Here is a 25,744-nt window from a genome sequence, read left to right as displayed (position 1 = left end):
AATTAATTAGGTACGTCAATTGATTTAGATAGCTACATCATTTAGTCAAATAGGTACTAATCTGAGTAAGAATTTTAGGAAATTTTAGTTTTATGGTACACAGGTAAGTATCATCAAACGTAAATGCAATGTTTGATTACGTTTCATGATCATGGTCATAAATGGTGACGAATCAACGATCCATCCAAAAAACAAGCCATTAAAATCCAACGTCATAATATCAGCTGCTGTTATCTGCTAATCCGCCATTGATAAGGACATTGACGCGGAAGCCAGGTCCCCTCTAGTGCTACAAATACCCCTCTCTCAATTGATAACCTGTTCTCACCTGATAAGATGACCACGTGCCATCTCCACCTATAGTCGATTTAAGACGCCGCGAATTACTCATTACCACTATTCGCTAAGTGCCATTCATGCAGGTGCATTCATTACCTACCGGAACGCGAGTGTAAACAATACGACTTTTTATTATTATTTTGAATCTCCTAATTTAAAATACTTAAATTAGTTATGGTTAATTTTAAATAAAAATATATTTCCTTAAATACCTAATACTATTGTGAGTGGTGAAGTAAATTATTTAATTAAAAATATATTAATGATAATCGACAATGTTACCAGATAGAAGAGATTCTTTCGGAGCCCTTATCCGTTGAAGGGATAATTGAAACTAATTAACTAATTTTATTTTTTAAATAAAGTGATATCATAGATTTTATTTAAAGTAAAATAAATACGCCAAAATGGGTAAGTTCACTTTTATTTAGTTGTTGTTTAAATTAATATTCTGTTATCATGAGGCACGTTTTAGATTAGTTATTAATAAATTATGTAGTTAATCACAGTTGTAAACTGTAAAAAGAACCACCCTTGAAAACCCTACATAGAATAATTCATTAAAATTATATTTATATTGTTATTTACTTAATTGTATTATAATTCAATCTAATTTACTGATATTGTCGTGCTTAATATAGCTTTAATTAGTGAATATCTGTAAACAACTATTAAAAATCGCCTATAAGGTTTATACATGTTAAAGGGATGTTGGCTGTGTGCATTGGTCAAACGACTGATGCATTTTTTTCAGTCAATAAATATTATTTAAATATATATATATACATATTGAAACGTTATTATTCTGGCATTATTCTATCCTGTATAAAAATAATTGATTAACTAAAATTATTAATTTGTCATTTTCTAAAATGTGGCCAAAGGATTCGAATTTTCATCTCCACGTTTTTAAATAGGTTATTTTCACTGCACCGTTGCGTTTTCATACTATCATAAGGATTGTTCGGTAACCTATATGTTATTACTCGTTGTTTGCGTAATGGTCCTTGATTGGCACCAGCGAATAGAGCATTTACCAACCCTTATAATATGTGTAATTAAATCATGGTTATATAAGACATTTTTCTGGCATTATTTCCATATTTTGGTCCAGTTTTCATTAACTAGGCAAGTAAAAGAATCTAGAGATTAGTGATAAATAGTTCTATTGTGACTTACAATACAACGGTGTACACGAGGAGCCGTACCGGACAGCTAGTATTATTATAATAATGAGTAATCATTTCTTTCTAAACGCCTTCGTATTTTATGCTTTATATCGAGTATAAAGAAAATAGTATTTGTATAAGTAATTTTTAATATTTTGTATTTAGTATTTAGTATAGGAATATCTATAAATAATATATTATATCGAGTTAGCCATTGAATGAGTTGTCCACTTTCACTATCGATTTTTAGCGCAGCTGTTTTTGGTATTCAATGATTACTTAAATGGCAAGATTGTGGATTTCGTGACGAATCCGTTCCTGATCATTTATCATTTATGTGGATAAAGTACTATTATTATCTTGTGTTATTTTATTGTAGTTCCCCGGCGCAGTCCAATTTCCTCTTGAAAAATGTATTGGTAATATATTTTCATTGAGTTTATTATAATAGTGATAGTATGTACCTACGAAGAGATTAAAAATGAAGTGAATAATAGATATATTATATTACAATATAAATTTTATAATTTTTGAAAAATAGGAAACGGGATTGAATTACAATATTAAATAACTACGATTCATTTTTAAATAAAATACAGACAAAACAAATTGAAGAAGAAGAATTATGATAAAAAAATAATTTATAGCAAAAACTAACTTTCCAACAATAGATAAAAAAGGAGTTGAAATTAATACTGACACAGCATTACTTTAATATGGATTACTTTGCATAATTCTCTAAACGACCTCATAAAGGCAGCACCAAATATTTTTCAAAATTTGATGTCATAGCCTTCATTGCGCGTATATAAAAAACTAATCTACTCATTTAAAGATGACTTTGAATTAATATGTATTGTGGAGTTATACTAAACAAAGTTTCTATTGGCTTTAACTTCAGAGCAATGTAATTGTAAATAGGTATACGATGTAATGCTTTGTTATAACTTTAACGTATGAAAAAAGATATTTTAAATAATATGCTTCTTTAAATAATAACAAGCATTGACACTTTTCTACGAAGTATGAAGTCAATATTTTGGTTACTCGTTTTCTTTTGAAATACGTGAACGATGCAGACAATAAAGAATTATTGATGAGAAAATTTTGCGCAAATTTCAAAGAACTGCCATTATTATTATAACATTTTTGACAAGCAAAGAGTACATAGATAATGACATGCAATTTGTATACTTTTTGCACAAAACATTTTAGGCATTTAATATACATTTTGAAAATAAATCGTTCTGTTTTGTTTCTTTGTATATTATGTATATACAAACTTAATGCCTACTAATTCATACAAATATTATTTTTTCCCGTTAACTTCAACGTCGTTATATTACGTTAAAATAAGTTTTTATATCATTGTTATGAAATATTTCGGTAACTAGTAAAAGTTCATACAAAAGTGTGATTAATTAATAATATACTCCTTCACAAAGTATCAACAGCAAACTAAGGCATTAATTAATATTATATTCAGTAAAATAAAGTAATAATTATAATTATATCTCCTGTATCGATGAATAGCCGATCGCACCGAATTACTTACAATACTCGCACGAACAACAATACCATCTAATAAATGTGTAGTTATTGCTCCATTCCTCCTCATCGCCACCCCTGCCGATCTCTTTAGCTATACAAATCCACCCTTAGATTTCAAAAAATCCGATGTTGTCAATGTTCGAGGAAAGTATAAAATTGATCACGAACCGAATCATATATTTTATGAATACATTCACGGATTGATTGACCTTTTATTGCATATGCATAGAGGTGTAAATAATTTTCAGTCAGGTTCCATTATCTCAGTTTATCTATCTTATAATATATCATCGTTTCAGAGGTAAAACTCATTAAATGCAAAAGTTTACCATTGCACGATACAACGTATAATACTTGGAATCCATGTCAACTATGTAGTCGTATAACAGCAGAAATAAAGAAAACAATGTAGGTTGGCGCTTAAAGCAAAGTAAGTAAAGTTGAGCACTTCAGAGCAATCCGACCAGTTATTCATTGGTGTACCATATTTTTTTATGCAATAAATTGTCCTGAATGTTGATAACATTTAAAATCAGGAAGTAACCTTTTTTTTAATTTTCACTTACGTAGGTATATTAATAGTTATGTTTGGAGTATGAACCTAATATTATGTTGAGTAAGTGGCTAACATCCATTTCTCACAATTATACAAACCTTCACTCTATGGAGACTCATTTATGATCTTATTAGGTTCGGACATTATCAAAAGAAAGAAAGAAGAATATGAAGAAATATTAAATTACATATCATTTTAATATAGTGTTAGTATTATTAAATGCATAGGTATGTGAACAGTGAAATTTTACAACAAAATAATAATAAATTCTGTTGTTATAATATTATATCACACGAAAATATAGTATTATTGTTAATTGTTTTAGGTTTGGCTGATTTCGTGGAGCATGGCGCGACGTTCGAGAACGCCATAACATCGACTGGTAAGTATCAATAAATTAATAATTGTAAAATGCAACACGTTAATATTAACTTATTAACAATACATATTATTATCGTGGTGACTATAAAGTTTAAAAAAATCGTAGTTCTTTGTATGTATATCTAAATATGTGTTAATATTATATGACGTTTTATATTATAAATTCAGTCGTTATCGACGTTGAAGAGGCTTGTTTTTTGTCCATTACATAAATATTGGATTCAATAATTAAGGTATCAATTAGTTTAGTTTACGGAGGTAAATTAGTTATTTTATATGCAGTTAAAGACAGTTAATTATTTTACCAATGAAATTTTTACTATTTTTAATATTTATTAAAGTGTTATTATACCTTTCTATTGGCTGTGTATTATAATCCCGCCAGATAATGAGAGATAACAATTCTATATGTAGCGTGAACGATTGATCATAGTGATACAGTATGACAACTTTACACTGATTTATCTATGTTTAGTAAACAGTATATAAATATTCAATATGTTCCTAAATACTTTTAAACATTGTCGTCTTTGCTTTGTTTTTGTATTGAGTTGAAACTTAAGAATATCTTATATTTAAGGTATATAATATTATAATATTATTAATACCAACGTATTATTTCCTGCAGGTGCATACCTAATGCTTTCAGTTGCATGCGTTTTGTAACAAAAATGTTCACCTAAGAAATCTGAATCAAAACATTATCCTGACATTGTTAAATATCTACAATAAATCAATATTCACTACTCATCCAAATAAAGTTATATAATAATATTTATAATTGAAATATTTGTTAAAAAAATCAAAATGATAGAACAATGACATGGATTTTTATAGTAAATAATCCACCTACTCAACATTTCATACAAAATGTCAAAATACATACCTAATCAAATTTTTACATGTCTGATTAAAATAATAAAGATAAGTCCATAGGTATCTTCCCAGTCCCCACCTATATCAATAAGTTCATAGTGTGAAATCTATGCCCATAAGATATTGAAATGATGAATGAAAAAAAATAATGAAACATATTTTGTAGAATAAAAAAAAATTAATATACTTATTTGTTACGGAACTTATTAAAATTTATAATAAAATGATAATTATTTCCCGATATATATGCTAATTAAAACCAAGAACATACAAATATCCTATAAATATTTCATTATATTGTGGCTCATTACAACGCAAAAGTACGCTAACTACTTATTTTTTATAGTTTTGTAGAATCTGTAATTATGAATATATTTATTTTTAAATGGTTATCCAATTTCATCATTCTTCGTTGTGGTCACTAAACATCTTGTATTTACGGTAGATGTTCTATTTTTTCACAATAAATGTTATTCCTTTATTTTTATAAAGGTTAGTCGGGACACTTAAATGTCATGTATTGTAATGATTGATAATAATCCATATAAATTATATTATTGTTTAAATATGTGGATACACAGAATTTCAAGGCTATTGGTTAACCGTAATCGCCAAATTTAACTATTGCAAAATCTACTGATATTTTTTCATAAAAGGAATTTTAACTAACATATTAATACCAATTTCCCAATTCTTCACCAATTCAAAAATCACAAAATCTTATGTTGTGTGCAGATTACAATAAAATATATTTTTAATTCGGTTTCCACAATCACATAAATGACAATCTTGTAGTAAGACAAAAAAACATTTGTCCTGACTAAAATGCCACTACTCAATTTTGTAAAATAAAATATCAGAACTAATAAAATGAATGGGAAAAATGTATTTTTTGATTGTCAACAGAGATGTCAGTGATCATTATAATATTGAAAAATAGTTCATAGTTTTATTTCAGAACCATCGGCAGTTCCACAATCCATTGCAATTCTCTCAAATTAGCTTTGCAGGAAGCCTGACTATAAAATTGATATTATTTATTACCATATTTTTGATGTCAATGAAAAGCCATTTGTTTATAATAAACAGAAGCAACTATTTTCAAAAGTTAAGCCTATTCTTATCTTAAACTACCTGTCAACATAATTATTTGACGTCGCACTGCCACTTTTGTGCAAAGATAAATTGCCCTGTCGGTCTGCGACTTGCTTTTCTCTGATTACCTCTTACGTAAGATAGATGAGACCTATTTAAACAACAATTATTTTTACACTTATAAACAAGCAACTAGACTTTACATTTCCAAAAATAACCGCGTTATAATGAAAAACAGTTGCAGTGTAATTATTATTTGTACGACTTAATCTAAAAAAACAAGCGTTGTTTTTTTGATAATATGGATAAAAATAGTTTTTTCACAAAGAACACAAATTATAATGACGTCAGATAAAGGACATGCATGTTTCAAAACAGCAATCCATTATGTTTATTTGAGAATGATTACATCCCTTCATTAATTTAAATATATAATATTTGAAAAGTATTCCACGAAAGTGCCTACTAACTGCAAAATGATGAAAGTTATCTGCATTATATTGATATGTATCGCAAAAAGGACCGTAACCAGATTTTTTACTTAGGAAAATGACTCGCAACCAGGGTTTTGCAAGAATTTCGAAAAACTTGCGGAGAAAATGCGACTTGAATCTTGTAATTTAAACTACGTACCTACCTTATAGACTACCAATATTTGTAGTTACTTAAGATATTTAAACACATTTAATCGGTTACATGTAAGTTGTACGTATGCAGTTCATCGTGGGGCACTTATTCGTGCGCCGCAGTACGTGAAACTTGAGTTCGTATAACATTTTATCAAATGACGAGTTCTTCGTTGAACATTTCACCGTGGAATACATTTGAAGGTATCTTACAAAATGCGGCGATAGTTTGCAAATAGTACTGTTCCAATTAGATTAACCCTAACCTAACCTAGTAAAGATATCTCCACATGTTGTAGCATACCTACAAATGTATTCCACGGTGAAATGTTCAACGAAGAACTCGTCATTTTATTAAATGTTACACGAACTCATGTTTCACGTACTGCGGCGCACAAATAAGTGTCCTACGGTGAACTGTTTAGGTACAAATTTCTGGATACGCATTTAATCAGGATTCGATTTACGCTTGATAGTGCCCTAGGCTAACATGTATTGCGGGCACCACAAAATTAACGTATTGAAACGTAATTTTAAAAAATCAATTATCATTTCATTATATCAATTATTTTCAACATTTGCTTTACAAGCTCAGAGGGTCTATCAAATCGGGGGCAATGAACTGAAGTCCCAATAACCCCAACATCAATGTGGCCCTGCTTTTAATAACAAAAACACCTACATTTGCGACACATTTCCTCCGATAAGTATTCTGATGTTAATTTATTAGATACTTATGACTAATTTGTTTGAGAAAATTTAACCACCAAAGATTCTTAGAATGTAAATTAACCGCTAACATTCGGGGAGTGGTAGTAGAAAGAATAGTTTCTTATTCAGATGGATATTTTATTGATCAAGGTTTATATATGTACATCATACAATATAAAGCAAAGTTTATAACGTATTATCCTTATAATATTATGCGACAAAATACTTTCTTTTTATTCTTCAATATAATATGAAAATTTGAATTAGAGAAAATCAAATCGAGATATTGATATAAAAGTCATAGTATTGTACCCAACTTTTCTCAGAAAACCATTTATATGATAATAAAACACGTGCTATTTTTAAATTATAGTCGTATAAATAACTTTAAAAAGTATTTTACAATCATTATCACAATTGATTATAATCTTTCGTTTTATTTCGCAAATAAATCAAAAGTCGAGAAGATAAGTGGTTAATTACGCGAATAACGTATACATATTTTCATTACAAAGTAGTAGGTCACGAAAACATTCTTTTAAAGATATCTCGTTGGTTATTGGAGTGTTTTGAATCTATTGATGGTTAGTAATTACAATCATTATAATTTTTACTTTTTAAGTATTGGTTCTATTTAAAGTATATTTATGCATTGTTTACTGAATTCCGGCATCCTGAAATATATTAGTAGGTTTGTAAATATTTTCCGGTTTTTAATATTACTTAAACATAATATTATCTTTCTAGAAGCTGCTTGCCTTGTTTACTGATATTTTAACGTAAACGCAAACTTCAACGTACCGTAGAAATAAGCCGTGTAATCACGCGGCATTCAAAGCTTTTTATACAGACTCCACATAATATTATTATACACATAATGAATTATTTTTATCATTTCACAAACATTATAGGTACCTATTATGCTTCTTATCATTTCAGTTAAGCTATATTGCCACGAAAAGTTAAATATTTGCAGAGTTAAATCACTCTCCGGAAGCCTATCAGCAATGACTAGACAAATTTTCAAATAATAATAATAATATAATTTTATTAATGATGAGTGCATTGTTAATTGGTGGATAATATGGCGCTAATTTGTAAACTCACTATTTCATATAATATAACTTTTATGAATATAAGTAAAACATTTCACTGATGTGGCTAAGAGTTTAGTTTAGTATTTATTATGTGTATAAACATTATGAGTATGAAATTAATCTAATAGAGGTATACTTTAAGGTCTAAATGACTGTAAACACATAAGTTGACAATAATATAAAATTCATAACTTGTCAAATCGTCTTAACTCAACCATTACATCAATGAAAAAGAAATAACAATGAAACAGTTGCTAGAGTGACAACTTATTTAAATATCCAATTTGTTTTTAAATAAAGTAAAATAGATATTCTATGAAGATGTTTATACCTATATGTCAGTTGGTATTATTTTACTTTTTTTATAACTAGTTGAGGGATCGCATATAATCGGGAAATTCCATAAAAACGGTTAAGCGCCCATTAAAGCTGTACTGAGAAATTTTTAGGAACCATCTTTCAAACTATTGGTTGGCATAAAATAGATCGTTGATGATTTATTCAATTTATTATGAGCAAGTCTTGGTGAAAAGCGATCTTACCGGAGTAAAATCGAGATATTTTTTTGAAAGCTCAGATATCTTCCCTCGTGGAAACTAAATAAAAGCTCTTTCCTTTCCGCTGACATTTGGATGCGATGAGTATCTTGTAATTCATCTCATAATCAAGTACCTAGGATATTCTATTATACCAAGAGGATAAAACTTTCTGACAAAATTACCATGTCCGGTTCATTGAGAAAATAAATCATTTGGTTATGACCAGTTTATATTTAAAAAAACGCACACACAAATAATTTGTTTGTGAATTTTAGAACTGTTACACACAATTTTATTATAACATGATATTTGAATATAATATATTTATATATATATAAGGTGTGTTAATATTGCTTGAAATAACGATAGTTAATGAGAATATTTTTATATTTCGCAGGATTTGGCAAGTTCCATTATCTCTTGCTAACGGTATGCGGACTGATCTATGCCAACACTGCTATTGGTATCACAATCATCTCCTTCGTTCTTCCTTCAGCGCAATGCGACTTCCAGATGACCTCAGAAGACAAAGGGCTTCTAACAGCTACACCTATGCTTGGTAAATGTGTTCTTTTTACTTTTTTACTTTATATCCACTTATTTCAGACGTAAACCAAAAACTTCGAAATTTTGACACAATTTTTAGCGGTTTCAAGATTACAATAATAATTCCTAGTAAAATTTCCTAGCAATAAGATCCATGAATTAGTAATTAACTAAAATAACAATTGAATCAGAATTTATTTTGTGCCAGATACATAAAGAATTACTTTGAGGAATTGTCATAAACGTATCACATCACTGAAAGATCGAGCGGAAACAAGGACAAGCCTGAATACTTTATACGATCTAATTAAAATATATTTGTCCACACTATGCAGTGTGCACATATACAACTGCCATTATTTGAAATTGAGGGTGCTAGTTCGATTTCCATATCAGGTATTCATTATATCCTCTTTCAATTTGTGCTCGGTCCAAAGTAAGAACCTATACTAAAGGGTTAGCAAAATTGTTATTCGTCCATTATTTATAACAAAAGGTCTGTAAAATAACCATGTGAAAATGGCAATTTACTCAATACTTAGCAAAGTTCTGTAATTTTTTAAGCAGATTTTATCAAACATTTAGTAGGTAATGGTTACCATTTTAAAAGGACAACGCTTTTTAAATTATGCTTTAGAATCTAATTAACCGCACGCATGAGAAATACCGGTGAAGATCCGAGGGAGAAACATAATTATTTTTTAATAGAAACTGTGACATTTTACCTCATACATTAATTTTTGGACATATTAATTAACCAAAAAATCCTAACAAAAATCATTTATAAATTTGCGTAGTTCCCGAAATATTACATATTATAATCTTATGAATTATGCATTAAAACAAATAAAATATATCAATTCAAATTATAAAAATAAGTGAAGTGATATTTATCTTGTCGTCTCATAACTTAGTAACCAAACCATGATAAATAACTGCCATCAAAATGCACAAATGCGTCGTCAGAATAATTGCATAATTTATATTGTTTGTTTATTCTTTCCATACGTTGACAATGAAATAAATTAAAAATATTGGCAAATAGAACTGCATTGGTATGCATATAAAAGAAATATATTCCTTGAGTAAGTACTTGTCAATACACAATAATATAATTTATGTTTTCATAACTTCACTAGTAAAAATTAACTGAAAACAATATGATCAAAATTAATTTTAAAATTCATATAATTAGTCCTAACCATTCAAACGCAAAAAAAGAGTCCTAATTACTGTAACAGAGACACCACTGAGGGTTCAAAAGAATTTATTTTTTCTAACCAATGCAATCGCAATTTTAAATGTTTTTTTTATTATTAGGAACCTTGGTCTAGTCATAGTATCATTGTACATTGGACATTGTTAACAGCATACAATCTAACTCTACCAGTGTCCATCCAGTTATGACCTGTCGCTATGATTATAATAAAACGCACGAAATTGAATTACTTTTTAAAAAATGATCTCCAATCACAAAAATATAAGCATATTGCGTCCAATGAATAAACTCAATGCTAAATGTATATTATTCATCTCAGGTATGGTGTTGGGTTCCTACTTCTGGGGCTGCCTGGCTGACACGAAGGGAAGAAAGGTGGTCTTGATTGCCACACTTCTCATGGATGCAATTTGCGGAGTAGCTTCCTCAGTATCACAGTACTTTGTCATCTTCCTCTGCTTTAGATTCTTCAACGGATTTGCGTAAGATTTAATTTAATTTTACTAACATTTAATAATTTTATATTTTGAGAGTTATATGGATATTATTATTATTTAGATAAATTGTGATAAAAATATTATTTTTAAGGTTATACATCTTTTGTGGCGTTTGGTAGAGAGTGAAATTGAGAGCTGCGCGCGCACACCGTTACGAAAGTGCGTGACAGTATGAAGTTAGCTGCGAAACATTCAGCTGTATACAGACGCAAGTTTGATAGTAGAATTGTTCCGTTGCCTAGGCCTTGCTAACGAATTTATTAATGTCGGCCATTTGCAACTCCTTACGTAAACAAACGATTAAAAGTCAGAGTGACAGTTGTTACTTTAAAATTAAAAACAACGAGAAATAATTATATAATTTAGTAATATAACTTAAAATGTATAGAAATAAACCAACGGCGCTCCAATAAGCGGCCCATTTTCTTGAGTGTGTAATTTAAAAGATAATAAAGAGCTAGTCGAAGAATTTAGGTTATCACAAGTTTTGTTTTTGTTTTGTTACGCCAAAGAAGTATAATTTCTAACGTGCGCACGTACACACACCGATTTTTGTATATTTAGATTTAAAATTGTACATGTTTTTAAATAAATTTTTAATCTTGTGAACAATGTAGGTATTTACTCAAACAGTTAACTTTTCAACAAGTGTAGTCATCAGTTTAGTTAGCTTTTTAGGGGCGATATTTTTAAATGTATCGTTTAATGTGACTCTATGTAGCAAAAATCAGTAAATACATACATTATTATCAAAAGAGTAGCCATAGTAAGAATCTAAAATACGATAAAGTATAAATTCTTGTTTAAACATTTTTTTCTTATGACTTTACGCCATTATATATAATCAAAGAGGTTGCCATTGCTTAATTTATAAAAATATTAGAAATCAAAAGTCGAAATCGAAGTCAAAAATCACGTTTATTATAATATAATATGGTTGAAATGAACTTGAGCAAAATAATAAAATATTATTGATAAGAGGCAATTAAGTAAATAATTGGTTTAGAAAATTGACTTAAAAATAATTTTATTCCTAGGGTTGCTGGAGCTATGGGAATCTGCTTCCCTTACTTAGGAGAATTCCAGCCTACCAAGCACAGAGAGAAGATCCTCTGCTGGATGGAAATGTTCTGGACTGTTGGAATCATCCTGCTGCCATGTAAATTATAAAATATATTGTATTTTAAACATACACTATGGTCAATGCAATGCTATCTAGGCATGAAATCTTGAGTTCTGATCATAGTGCTAGTAATTGCTTATACTTTTAATGGAATAAGCTGAATGTTTGCATTGAGTGAAAATTTGGGTTGAAAATTTCATTCATAATATTTAACAACTTATATTTCTTTTCAATATCCAATATTATACATTTACTGCAAATAGTTTATCATTTATTTCATTTGAAGTATAATATAAGCAATAAATATATTAGTAGGTACCACGAGCGGAGTAAAATTAAAGTTAAATTATTTCACATTGTCACCTGTGATGCTGAAAATGGAACATTGATTATTATCGCAAATTTGTATAAAAATGATATTTTGACAATCTTGTTCCAGATATTTTTTTCTCTTTCTTTGTAATATTATTATGTCCACAATCAAACCAAAAAAGTGGCATTAAATTTAAGTTTTGTTTTATATTAAATTTATCACCTATTTTTGTAGTTATTTAAATATAATCATTAAATATTAATACCATCGACCGAAGGTACTGATGGAATTTGAATTGAAATTCTAATGGATTTAAGTTTTATACTATTCCATATGAGTCGTTTTTTGCAACCCTGGTTTCACCTTTCGGCATCTTCAGGCGCTGTGTATACTCGCCAAAGGCAAACACACACTGACTACGAGCACTCTTAACTCTAACGTATATAGTAAATCAATGCAATAAAGTAGGTATTACCTACCTATCAAGTCAAGGGTCACAATAAAAAATATAATAAACAAATCATGAATAGTTGAAGTGTTAGTAAAAAACCCCCCTATCTTCTTAACAATAATACAATTGATAAGCACATTATAATAAAACGTCAAAACCTAATAATAGATCATTAGTACCTACTAATAAACAATAAAAATTTATATAAAAACAATAAATATATTACCTATATCATATAAGGTGGTTTATTTGTGAATTTTTATATGTTATTAAAAAAATATTATAAAAAATAGAAAATAATATCTCATTAGTTAACTCCATTATTTTCCAAGAGGTTACCATTTTTACTAGAATTGACGATTTTACACCTCTTGGGTGTAGTATTTTTATTTTTAGTACTAATGATCTATCTAGTATCTGAAGATGCTGAAAAGCGAAACCCGGGTCGCAAAAAACGACTCAAATGGAATAGTACAAAACTTAAATCCATTAGAATTAATAATCATTAAAGTTTTGCTGTTTTCTTTTCAGTGATTGCCTGGGGAATAATTCCATTGATGGGCCTAAGATATGAGTCTGAATACTTCATCTTCGACTCTTGGAATCTCTTCGTAGCCGTATGCGCCATCCCCAGTTTACTTCTTGCCATTTGGCTATTCGCCTTCCCTGAGAGTCCCAAGTTCATGATGGAATGCGGAGACTATGATGATGCTCTGCAAGTGTTGAAAGATATCTACCATCAAAATACAGGAGACGCGCCAGATAACTACCCGGTAAGCTATTCTAAGCCTATTTAACGGTACCTAATCGAGATTTGCTAAGTTAATTCGACTAAGTGTAGCATAGGTAATTGATTATCCCAATAACAGTGTTATATAGTTAACGTAATCCGCCTACTATTTGTAGGGCAGAGATTAAACACCTTTCATTTTGATCCGCAGGTCATGGGAGGAAGCCCATGGCTCGGTCAAATTCAATTATTCAATGTTTGGTTAGATTTAGAGTAGGTACCTAAAGAATCGGGAAAATGGCCGTGAATATAATATGCTTATATATATATATGTGATGACATGTTATTCTCCACATTGGATTGGAAATGATTATTTATCTGTATATATTATACTGTTGTTATAACTCAGTATTTCCCCTGGGGGTACGCAAAAGTTTTGAGCGGTAATCGGTTGAATTTTATTTTCCTAAAAATATTCGACTTGTAAGTGACTCGCGCAGTGTTTACAACCGCGAGTAAGTACCTAGATATGTATATTACGGTTACATGTAAATTTTACGTAAACATTTCACCGTGGCACAGTTTGCCGTGAGCTTTCTTATCGGAAAGAGATGACCGTGTACTATACGGTCTCCAATTTTATTAGATTCATGAATATTAACATTTTCATAACTGATTTTGGCAACATTCATGAATTCAAGAATGAAAACCCAACCTAACCTAACAAATAATCCAGTATATCGGCTATTTTCAAAATTTGTTTGCTGCTGACTTCCTGTAAAGTGTTTGTGAACCGACAAGAACCGTGTTTTATTTAGACATGAATTTTATGTCAGTACTATACGACCCAAAGAGGTTGGATGGTTTTTAATATACGGCCATATATTTCCGATACGACATACCACGGTGAAGTGTGATACGGCGAAGTGCATACGTACAAGTTTCCGGACACGATATATTATGCCATAAATACTATGTATTATATTTATGAAAATTTAGATATACGGTAAAGTAACATGAAAAATTAAATTTATTTGCATAAAAAAAGTCTCTTATCTGACTCTGAGGAATAATTTTTCTATAAACTTCTCAGTAGGGTATGCAGGTAGAATCAATCTACAGGAATACAAACAATTTTGTTTTGGTATTAATTACATTCGAAATTTTAAATCAGGTTTTGATATAATACAGAACAATAAAATCGTTTTCACTCCATTAAAGATGTGCCGTTAATTACACAAATTATGTTTTTTGAATACGCATTCCTTGTATTAAATCAGTGTTTCCCAAAGTGTGGTACGCGTACTCCCTGAGGTACGGGAAGACTTTGATGGGGGTACGCGCTGCACCGGGCTTTGGCTGCGCCTGGTGCAACAAGCATTAATACAACATCCATGCTAGAAGCTTTATCGCATGCGGAAGAAGAGCAATTGTTGCAATTAGCTTCAGACGGCTTCTAGAAAAATAAATATAAGGAGTGCCTACTTTAACATTTAAATTCTGGTTGCAAATGCAACATGTGTATCCAGTTTTAACAGATAACATCCTGAAATACATCTTGCCTTTTCCAACTTCATATCTATGAGAAGTTGCTTTTTCATCATTTGTAGACATTAAGTCAAAAAAAAGGAACAAGCTTTTGGATGTGGAACCGCATCTCAGATTAAAATTAATAACAATAATAACCAAGGAACCAAATAACGATGATCTGTCGTCTCAACATAAACAAGTTCATCCTTTTCATTGATTATAATGAATGTACTAAAAAGGGATAAATATTTTTTCAGTGTTATTAAAGTATATGCATTTTTTTTTTGGACGAGGGGTACTCAGTGTTACGAAAATTATAGAAGGGGTACACATATGTCTAAAGTTTGGGAAACTCTCTTAATATTTAGGTATTTAATTCGTAGATATTCGCAAATGTTGAAGTTGATGTAGTTATGACCCGATAAATATGTAAATTATTTTAGTATCATATTGTAATTTGATTGTAGGTAAAAAGTCTACAAGAAAAGGTCCGGGCTATTTCAGTGGTTTCACAGTCTACAAAATCAGTGCGAAGTCTGAGCATGCGGAAACCAAAAGATATTAGAAGGCTCTTCTCTGAAATCTGGGAACAAACCAAAGCTCTCTGCAAGCCACCACACAGAAAGTATACGGTCCTAACTTGCCTTATTCAGTTCGGATTAACGACAAGGTGAGAGAAGGTTTGATTAAATATTAACTACAATCAACTGCTAGATGAATGCCTTATTTATTTATTTATGCTCCTCTAGATCAGTGATCGCCAAACGGTTGCTCGCGGCGGCATTTTCGGTAGCTCGCGTAGGATATTTCATATTTATAAATCTGACATGACATTGAAAAACTATCCAGCTGTACCGTCGAACATTTTCCAGAAGATGGAACTCCATCACAATTGGAATTTATAGAATTTCAATGTGATTATTTTTTGTCCTTTAAGAGTGTTGCCTCAACTATAGAATCTGTATGGCTTTCGTCTCAACAGAAAAAGATCCAATTTTAGTTCGAATTGCGCTCAAAATGAAGACATTGTTTTGTTCTACCTACTTAGGTATGTGAATCAATTTTTTCCACTATAAACGTGGTTAAAAGAAAATATAGAAACATACTCCCAGATATCCAGCTGATATACTCACCAAGAATTGAAAAAATTGTTGAGGAAAGTGAATGCCATTCTTTTCACTAATTATTTTAAATTTTACTCACACTTATTTTAAGATATTTTTCAATTATTATTTTGTTTGTAAATACATAATTAAAGTACGCATTTTACGTTTTAATTGGATGTCCAATGTTCTAATTTATGTTAAGTAATATAATAATATTATGTATGGTACGATAAAGGACGATGATAAAAAAAATATAAAGATGGAATATGTATAAGTAGCTCACCAGACAATATCAATTTCTGAAAGTAGCTCACATCCTTATTGAGTTTGGAGACCACTGCTCTAGATGTTAAGCCTTTCCTTGGCCTATTTTTTTTACTAACAAAAATCTAGAAACTGGGGTGGGGTCTTGTGTATCACTATGACTGGATTTGACCTGCAACTGATTATTTGTTTGTCGTATTCTAGTAACATGTCAGCCCATTACCATTTCATTTGTATATAATATCTGTTGCACCGTGTACTCTTGCCTGATTTATTACGAAATTAATTTATTTTGCGATATTATCCAGTTAAATTCTTTAAACTTTTGGATATCTCTTAAATAATACCGTAATACGAATTTAGTATGAAGCAAATTAAAATACTTAAGTGTACGGCCTGAGTGGACAGCGTTCGGCGGGGACTGAGCGGCGTGCGGCAACTCAAACGTATTTTATTTTAAATAATATCTGTATATCTACCAATAAATAATTTGCACAGATTTGAAGTAGATTACGCCATTAAAACAACTTTAGTATTTTTTCATTTATCTTGAATATTGCTTTTCTTTAGTTACTACACCCTCATGGTCTGGTTCCCCGAATTATTCAACCGCTTCGAGGAGTTCGAAACTGCATTCCCTGGAGAAACAGCATCCGTCTGTGACGTCAGTTCCATACCGGTAGAAGGAGGCGAAGGATTCTGCGGGGACCCCATCAAGGACTCAGTTTACTTGCACACACTGATCATCGGCCTGGCTTGTATTCCGACAAGTCTTTTGCTGCCGCTGTGTGTTCATCGATTGGGTGCGAAGTTCTTCCTGAGTAAGTATTGCAATATTTTCTACCCCGTCATGTATCATCTGTTATCCATATTATTTATACATTTGCAGTAATCAATAACTATTCATAATATTTATTGTTATTCATAGAACGACCGGTTACCTGTAGGAATTTTGCCTGCTTAAATTTCAAAATGGGGTCAGATTCAGATATTATTATTTTAAATTTTTTTATTTATGTATTATTTTCCTCTAGTTATAACATGAAATCTGAAAAACTAAATGATTTAGTTAATATAGACATAAGACATAAGTATGACAACTTTGATGTAGTCATTATGAAAAGGACCAACGTCCTTAGCGTAGATCAGTGAACATTCTTTTACAATCAACATAGTTATGTATTTTATCACAATAATTAAACGCTTTCTTAATTTCCTTTAGTTTTGTTGAAGCTCTAGATATTTATAATATAATATTATAACTCTCTGTGTCTGAAATCTGCAGTTGTTTTATATTTATTTCTTTCTGTACGTTAATTCTTTTTTATTTCAGTAGAGGGGTTGGGAATCCTCTAATTTATGTAAAAGTGCGTAAATTTAATAAAATATATTTTATCTATCTATCAAATAAGTGTAATAGAGAGATTCGGGGTACAGAATTATTATCAGATAATCCAATACTAATTCAGTAGCACTTACCATATAAAATTGCTTACCTCAGTAGCATGTTCCTCATTGTGTAATGCATTTTATGGTATGATTGGATTATGGAGGTATTAATACCAATACACTTTTAGCCACTGGTGTCATTGTATATTTTTTTACGATGGTTAAGTACTGATTATCATTGAAGGTTAATGTTTATGATATTTTTATTGGAGGTACAACAATTTTTTGCCACTCATAAACGAATAAATTTCATAAATTTAAAGATTACCCGAAATCTAAAATTAGTAAAGAAATTAAGCCATTTAATTTAGGTATTATCATCTATTATACAATTTTTATCATACATTACTTATTTTAATATGCCTAATTTTATTACTTCTTGTTGTTTTATTTTACTCGGACATTTGCACGCAAATTGTCAACCATATAAAAAAAACATTTCCTACTCACTCCAATATTCAAGACAATTAAAAATAACTATGACATTCCTCTTCCTTCATCTTATCATACGCTAGTATTTGAGTATAGAGCAAATTTGTGCAGCATCGCTGCAGGATGAGAGAGAATCATCCTTGGCGACGGAATCCATGCACTGTCACAAAGGGTGAGGAGCATCGCACTCTCTGGCGGTATCCAGAGCACGTGAAGCACTTTTTCATGAATACATTCGTCACTATGGACTAATGTATCAGTTAATCGACATTCTTGTAACCGAGGAACACAAAAATTCTGTTCTGTGCGCTTCTGTCTTATAGCGCACTTCAGTGCATGGCGGAGGCATCGATTCGTATTACATATTGATCACTTTGTTTCACTATAAATAATTACTAATATTACGTGTCGGTGTGCTTCTTCAGATTGTTCAAGGTTTGTTTTATTATTTTGTATTCCCTTGAAGAATGAAATGGTAAGAAATCTTGGAAATAAATTATAATAATATAATTTTCACATGCACTCAGTTGTACGGGGCGAACGATTTTCTATGAACATTATTTTGCCACTCTTTTATGATTATTGATAGGTATCCGTATAATACATACATGTCTAAAGAGATTACATTTATTGAAGTAAAAAAACGGAAACTGCATTTTCTGTGATAATGAGATAATCTTTATCTTTATTGGAATAATAAATTTTATTTTAATTGGGTACCTACTTAATGTTATAAATAACCAGCAATAATAATAAAAATGCATTTAACAAAACATAGACATAAAAACATGATACAGTAATTAATACATAATAAAAAGCAGTAAAACAATTCACAGATTAGATTAAAAATGACTGCAACGTAGAACAATAATTAATTCTTTATTAGGTAAGTTCTTTAATAATTTTTACAATTACAAAACAAATGTTAAGGGAGTATTAAAATAAATGTGTGAAGATTTAAATTATTTTATTGTAGGTAGGTAGGTACTCACTTATTTATATAACTAATAATTTATTATTTTGGTCATATAATGCATTTTAATGTCTAATAAAATGAAAATACTGTTCAATATTATAATAGCATTACTATGTAAATAATTTTTTTATATAATATTATGTAGGTAGCTCACATATCTGCATATTTTCAAAACCTTTTTAATAATAGTGATAAATATTTCATGAAATATATCGCTCCCGTGATGTACTAAACTACATCTCCGCTTTCTAAATACGTGATTGAATAAAATTCTCATTTTTTTCATGGTCACACATGGAAAAAATAATCTTACATTAAGATTCAGCCTAAAGATATTATGAACCTTAACCTAAAATATTTAATAAGGCTAATGGTGAAGTTAGTTTGTTGTGAATTAGTATTGCACTCCATCCATACACTCGTATTTGCCTAAAATACGCTTTACGCGTGTAATACGTGTTACTAGACTAAAAATAATAAATGTCAAAAATAGTGGTAGGTGTAAGTAATCAAAGCAATACGTCGATAGTATCCGCTATTGTTTTATTATTATTTACAAAGCCTCTCTAACGCGGAGAATTTTTTTTCTATGGTTACCAATGAAGCTTCTCTAACATAATTGTTATCAAACCAAACGTTCATATAAATAGTCTTCTCCTATTACCTAGTCAAAAACCTTCGCTTTGAACTGAAAGTATAAGGCTGTTACATGTACTAGTCGTTGACAAAAACAGCTAATAAATAATAAAACTAGTGATAAATTATTGTCCGTTTCCCGAATTACACTTCTAAAAAATTCACAATATATAGATTTTTCAGTGTGTGTTTGGGTACAGAGCTTGGCCTAATAGTTTGATAAAAAGACCAGATATTTCTCGTAAAAAGTAACATGATTTTAACTAATATTGAACTTTTTCTTTAATTTAAAAATATAAATTGGAATTCGATTAAATCATCATAAGCGAAACCGGTGTTGGGATTATATGAAATTGTGGGAAAAGTTACTAAAATAAATAAATTTGACAAACATAATTAAATTATCTTTGCTATTTTCACATCTGTCCACCGATAACTAACATAATATAAAATTAATAACATTAATATTCAGTATGGGTAAACAATTTTCATACGAAAGTTGACACGGCCTCGAACAATAGTCATAGAATAAAATCTGCGAAGAGGCCAGTTTTTATAATTTGCATGAAAGGCGTTTGAACTGTTTTTGAGCAAATAGGTTTTAAAAATTTCATCATAACACGTAATTATTTTAATGAGTGCGCTTGGCATTAGTACTTGTAAATTTTAGATGCAAATTTCCGTATTCAATGAATACAAAAAATGTTACAATGATCTGTATTCTATTCAAACTACATAATATTAGTATGTTCGGTTTTAATAATGTTTTCCTACTACCTATCTGACATTGAGAAGACATACGCGAATAAGAACGTCCTTTCAACTTTAGGTAAATCATAATCTAAGGGTAAATCATAATTTTTGCATAAGATGAACCACATTTTAGCTAGTCTGCGAGATTTGAACCCATAATCGACCGATGAAATGCATAACGCACCGTTAGTATAATCGCTAAAATATTATTTCTTCTATCTTTCTGTTTGTCTGATGGTGGCCATCAACCAATCCCAGGAAAAGTATATTAAAATAGTATTTATCCACATGTCATAAATCCATTTTTCTCTCTCTGTTGCATACATAGTAGGTAATGGTTTTATAATTCAATGTTAAATTTGATATATTATTTGAAATGGGTTATCTACCGAATCGGAAAACGTCCACTTTGGTTCGGAACAGGTGGTGGTTTTTTCAATGATGAAGATGATATAAATATTTCTGGCCGTAAATGAATCTAATAATTTAGATAACATTCCGAGTTACATTTCTCTGAACAAATTTAATTTTATATATAAAGTGTAGGCTTGATTTGAATACAACACAGATCATGAGGGAGTTACAATGTGGCGACCTTAGTGTCTACGTGGCGACAGATGATTTTTCAATGAAAAGATTAACATTGGTAAAAATCACTACTTACTTACTTAGTTACTCGAGTTTAGTACTTAGTATGCAATTACAGTTGACCGCTAGTGGCCTTGCATTGTTTTAAATAATGACTCTTTTCTATTGTCCTTGCTTACCTGTAATTTAAGAAAGTACCAAATGACTTTGCCAGCCATAAACTATACCAATGTCTGCATTACCTACCCACTGATATTATGTTTTCACTGTCAAATATGAACTTTATTTTAAGGTTACTTCCTAGAAGTATTATTATTTATTATTTTTCTTAGATGAAGGAGTTATTAGCATTTTATTCGGTTTTGGTATTATCACCGTTCTCATTTTTTCCTCAACTTAATGTAAAAATAATACCATAATAAATCACTTCGCAAGTCCAAGCATTGTTTATTCAAGTATTCTTTATTAAAATAAATAAGTTGGAAGAGAATTCTAAATAAATTTATTAGAAAAATCCTAAAATAAACTATTTTTCATTCAACAAATAATTCATTTGATTTAAGAATGATAATAACGTAATTAAATACCTAAGTCTAATTCTCTCTGAAAGGGTCTCGTCAGTTTTATTTAAACTTTATGCATAGAGAGAGCGTGCGTATCTTCTGCATATTATTATATGTGTGAAAAACTAATGGTATATGTACGTACAAACATAATTTTGTAAAATTTTGATGTTATTTTTTTCCAGTCGTTTCTTTGGTGGTTGCTGCTGCGGTCACAATCGGGCTGTACTTTGTGCAATCTGCCGACCAGAATCTGGTCCTGTCTTGTATATTTGAAGCTCTGACATCACTTGGCATAAGTCTTGTATACTGTGTCATGGTAGATCTGTTCCCGACAAATCTCAGGTGATAAATTTAAAATAAAAAAACTATATTTTCCTCGAATATCTTTACATTTAATTACCGAGTAATTTTAATCCCTTGGGCCTTGACGTCTAACTCATGGAAACTTTATGAAGAATAAAAGAGCCATTGTACATTCTTCCGTAGACAGATGTATTTAGATGGATGTGATCGAAAATTGACACATACTTATATTACAATAAGGGAGCATATTGCAAACGCATTTTATGTGGCTGAAAAATGAACTATACATACATTGCAAACATGCATAAATTCTTTTTTTATTAAATATTGAGATTATGTATATACCTACCTAAGATCCTATAATTTGATGTCAATGGTTGATATAATTAGTAGGTATATATTATATTTTAAATATATTGCTTTGTCTACATAAATGTTATTTGTGTTCCATGTTTCTAACTGAATGATGTTTACATTGAAATTGTTACATACATATCTTCATAGTACATATTATTATGTACATATAAGGCAAACGCAATACCTACTATACCTTGGGCCCCACAAGGCGGTGCTGACTGGGCTCTAGCCTGGGGGCCCGGGCTCAGAAAGTGCCCGGCGTGGCGGGAGATTTAAAATTCTTGGTTGTACGATTGTGATTTTTAACTATGTACCGATACTCGACAAATACATAATTCAAATGGATGTACATGCAAAAAAATCGCTAAAAATACACCTTATTTTTACCGCGTACCTACACCATTTGGAAAACGGCACTGCAGCGCGTCACACTGCCTTTACCTTTAGCGGTAGGTAGGGGGACCCGCCAAACATCCTAGCCTGGGGGCCCGCTTCAGGATTTGGGGGCCATGATCTATGCATATTCTCGGTAAAGCACCACGCTCTGAGACTCTTACCATGTCTATGGTCTGTTTGCAGTGCATAGACTGCTTTCGTAGCATCACGCCATCATCCATAAAAAACGACAATAATATGCGATGACGTCCCATGGGATGATGCATTTTCTCATTAATTACATTTACTTATGTTTTATTTTTGATTCAATAATAACATGTTAAGATTTCGAATATTTTACTTGCTTGTAGATTCAGAATTATTATTGACAGTAAAAATAAATTAGTAATGTGTCTGTTCCAGGGTAATGGCCGCAGCACTCTCCCTTACGGCTGGACGAGGGGGTGGTCTTATTGGAAATTTGATATTTGGCTATTTAGTGGATCTCAACTGCGTCATTCCAATCGTTCTTTTCTCTGCCATGTTATTCAGTAAGTATTTTTATTAACCTACTTACCACGTACTTCGTATGATTCATGGTTTTGTGTAAATTAAGTTTGAAGGATATATCCAAATATTTAAAAATGATTTTACAAATTACAATTTAATTTGACCTCACCTCATAACGGATTAAAATAAGCGAAGTTTCGAATATAACTTACTGTGATATATTTGAATTTTGAATCCATAGCTGTAATAAAATATATTAATCATTTTTATGTTGTCCTTTTACAGTAAGCGGTCTCCTGTGTATTCTCTTGCCGAAAACAGGCGGAGATGCCTTGGATTAGGCGAAATACTCAAAATCTACTATGTAGGTTTACAATAATCACTCAACTTTCGTCGACAACACTACACCTGGTCTTCTAAGAGTTAAATTAGTGTTTGTTACAATTCTACTTCTTCATTTTTCCTAATTATTATTTGTATCTACAAATGTGTGGAATCGATGTACATAATATATTAATTTATTGAATTTGAACACTTTAAATTAATATTTTTAAATATTGTGTGAACATTATATTATTTATGTATTTAATTATTTATACATAGACTAGGTAATTATTATTTTCCTATAGTAATCCGTAAGAATCGATAATACGTTCATTTCATTTCATACTATATTTTTGTTTGTATATTGAAAATAAGTAGGAAAAACATCGTTAATAACATTCCTACATTTTTGTTTAATTCATATCATTATTGACCGAATGAAACTATAACATAATTAATTATATTGTTATATATTTTGTAATTAATCAGTTTAAAGATAAAACTCATTATCTATGGCATTTTAAAATGTTCAACAAAAATATAAAATGTTTGAAATTAATGAAAAGTTTCCGTTTCATATGGAAAATCTTAAAAGATCTGGTATGTACGTACTTTGTCCATAAATAATGACTATTTAAAATGAATTATTGAGGATATTATTATTTTAATCAATATAGATAATAGATAACATGAAATTATCTCATAAATTAGTATATTAGTGAATTTTATCTTTAACCTGACAATATTTATCTTATTAATAATACTGACAAGATAAATGTATTATTTTAATGCTTTTAATCACAGTCATTTAATTGGTATTAAATTATTTATTAGGATTATCAAATTATTATTATCATTGTTTCATAGACTCATATATTATAATATAATGTTAAATCATTGCTCTTGCATTATGCTCCGTGTTTATTTATTATTACAAATTAATATCCATATAATGATTGGTATTACAAATAGTATAATAATTATTGTACAAAGAGAATTTAGCTTTAAAGGCTGGTGCCAAAATCCTAATAGTCCTCAAGCTGTAAATAAATAATATTTTTCCCATAGTTATAGTATAAGTAGGTGTATTATAAACTATTTTTAATTCGGAACATATTTATTATGAATTTTTGCGATTGGCATGAATATATTTATATTATGTTAAAATAAGTATTTATGATTGTGATGAAATAAAAAATCTGAAGTATGACGACTGTGTATTATTTTGTATCTATTAATTCCTCATTCCATCAGTGAAGCTGCTGTCAAGCAGTGCAGAATGACGATTGGTTCGCTTCGGGTAGAGTCAAGAATCGAATGTTATGGGTGATGATCAAGTGACAGCTGTAATTACGAGAGGTACCTACATGCAGTTAAATAGAATGTACTGAAAAATTACCTTTGAGAAAACGTAATAACTTGAGATATGAGATTTATAAAATAATAATTATTGTAATATTATTATAATTATTTTGTCAGAGTAACGCCAACCGATTGCAATATAATTAATTATTCCTTACAATTTTACTTTATTTACCATTAATTAATTATTATTATTATAGGTAGATTTTTAATAAAAATAATAGAACATAATATTTTCATTTAGGTACTTGCTTGTAAAGTAAATATTAAAAAAAAAACTTCAAATTTATCACAGCTACTGCCAACAAAAACAATTTAATGAGAGGGGTGTGATTACACATATTTATATAATAAATCAATATCCGATGTGTACTTATACTGTTTGAAATGCTAA

General features: G+C 30.0%; 1 protein-coding gene across 1 annotated transcript; it reads left to right on the top strand.

Moving 5' to 3' along the window:
- The first annotated feature begins 317 nt into the window (after positions 1–317).
- LOC147079177 (synaptic vesicle glycoprotein 2B-like) lies at positions 318–25,131 on the top strand. The gene is made up of 11 exons (XM_085953980.1): positions 318–750; positions 3,941–3,997; positions 9,338–9,499; positions 11,025–11,187; positions 12,240–12,361; positions 13,621–13,862; positions 15,817–16,019; positions 17,290–17,540; positions 22,302–22,461; positions 23,578–23,705; positions 23,950–25,131. Exons 1-11 carry the CDS (start codon positions 747–749, stop codon positions 24,003–24,005), a joined length of 1,548 nt encoding a protein of 515 aa, XP_085810106.1. The 5' UTR covers positions 318–746; the 3' UTR covers positions 24,006–25,131.
- Positions 25,132–25,744: the final 613 nt, after the last annotated feature.

Source organism: Rhyacophila brunnea, unplaced genomic scaffold (genome assembly GCF_057557595.1).
Source record: "Rhyacophila brunnea isolate RB1 unplaced genomic scaffold, BYU_Rbru_1.0 scaffold_10, whole genome shotgun sequence".
NCBI classification, from domain to species: domain Eukaryota; kingdom Metazoa; phylum Arthropoda; class Insecta; order Trichoptera; family Rhyacophilidae; genus Rhyacophila; species Rhyacophila brunnea.
Note: the sequence above shows the minus strand (reverse complement) of the source record. Positions and strands in the feature narration are given on the sequence as shown.

Coding starts and splice junctions, on each gene's coding strand:
- LOC147079177 (XM_085953980.1), top strand. Junction 9,500..11,024: donor AACAGCTACACCTATGCTTG/GTAAATGTGTTC, acceptor TATTCATCTCAG/GTATGGTGTTGGGTTCCTAC. Junction 13,863..15,816: donor ACGCGCCAGATAACTACCCG/GTAAGCTATTCT, acceptor ATTTGATTGTAG/GTAAAAAGTCTACAAGAAAA.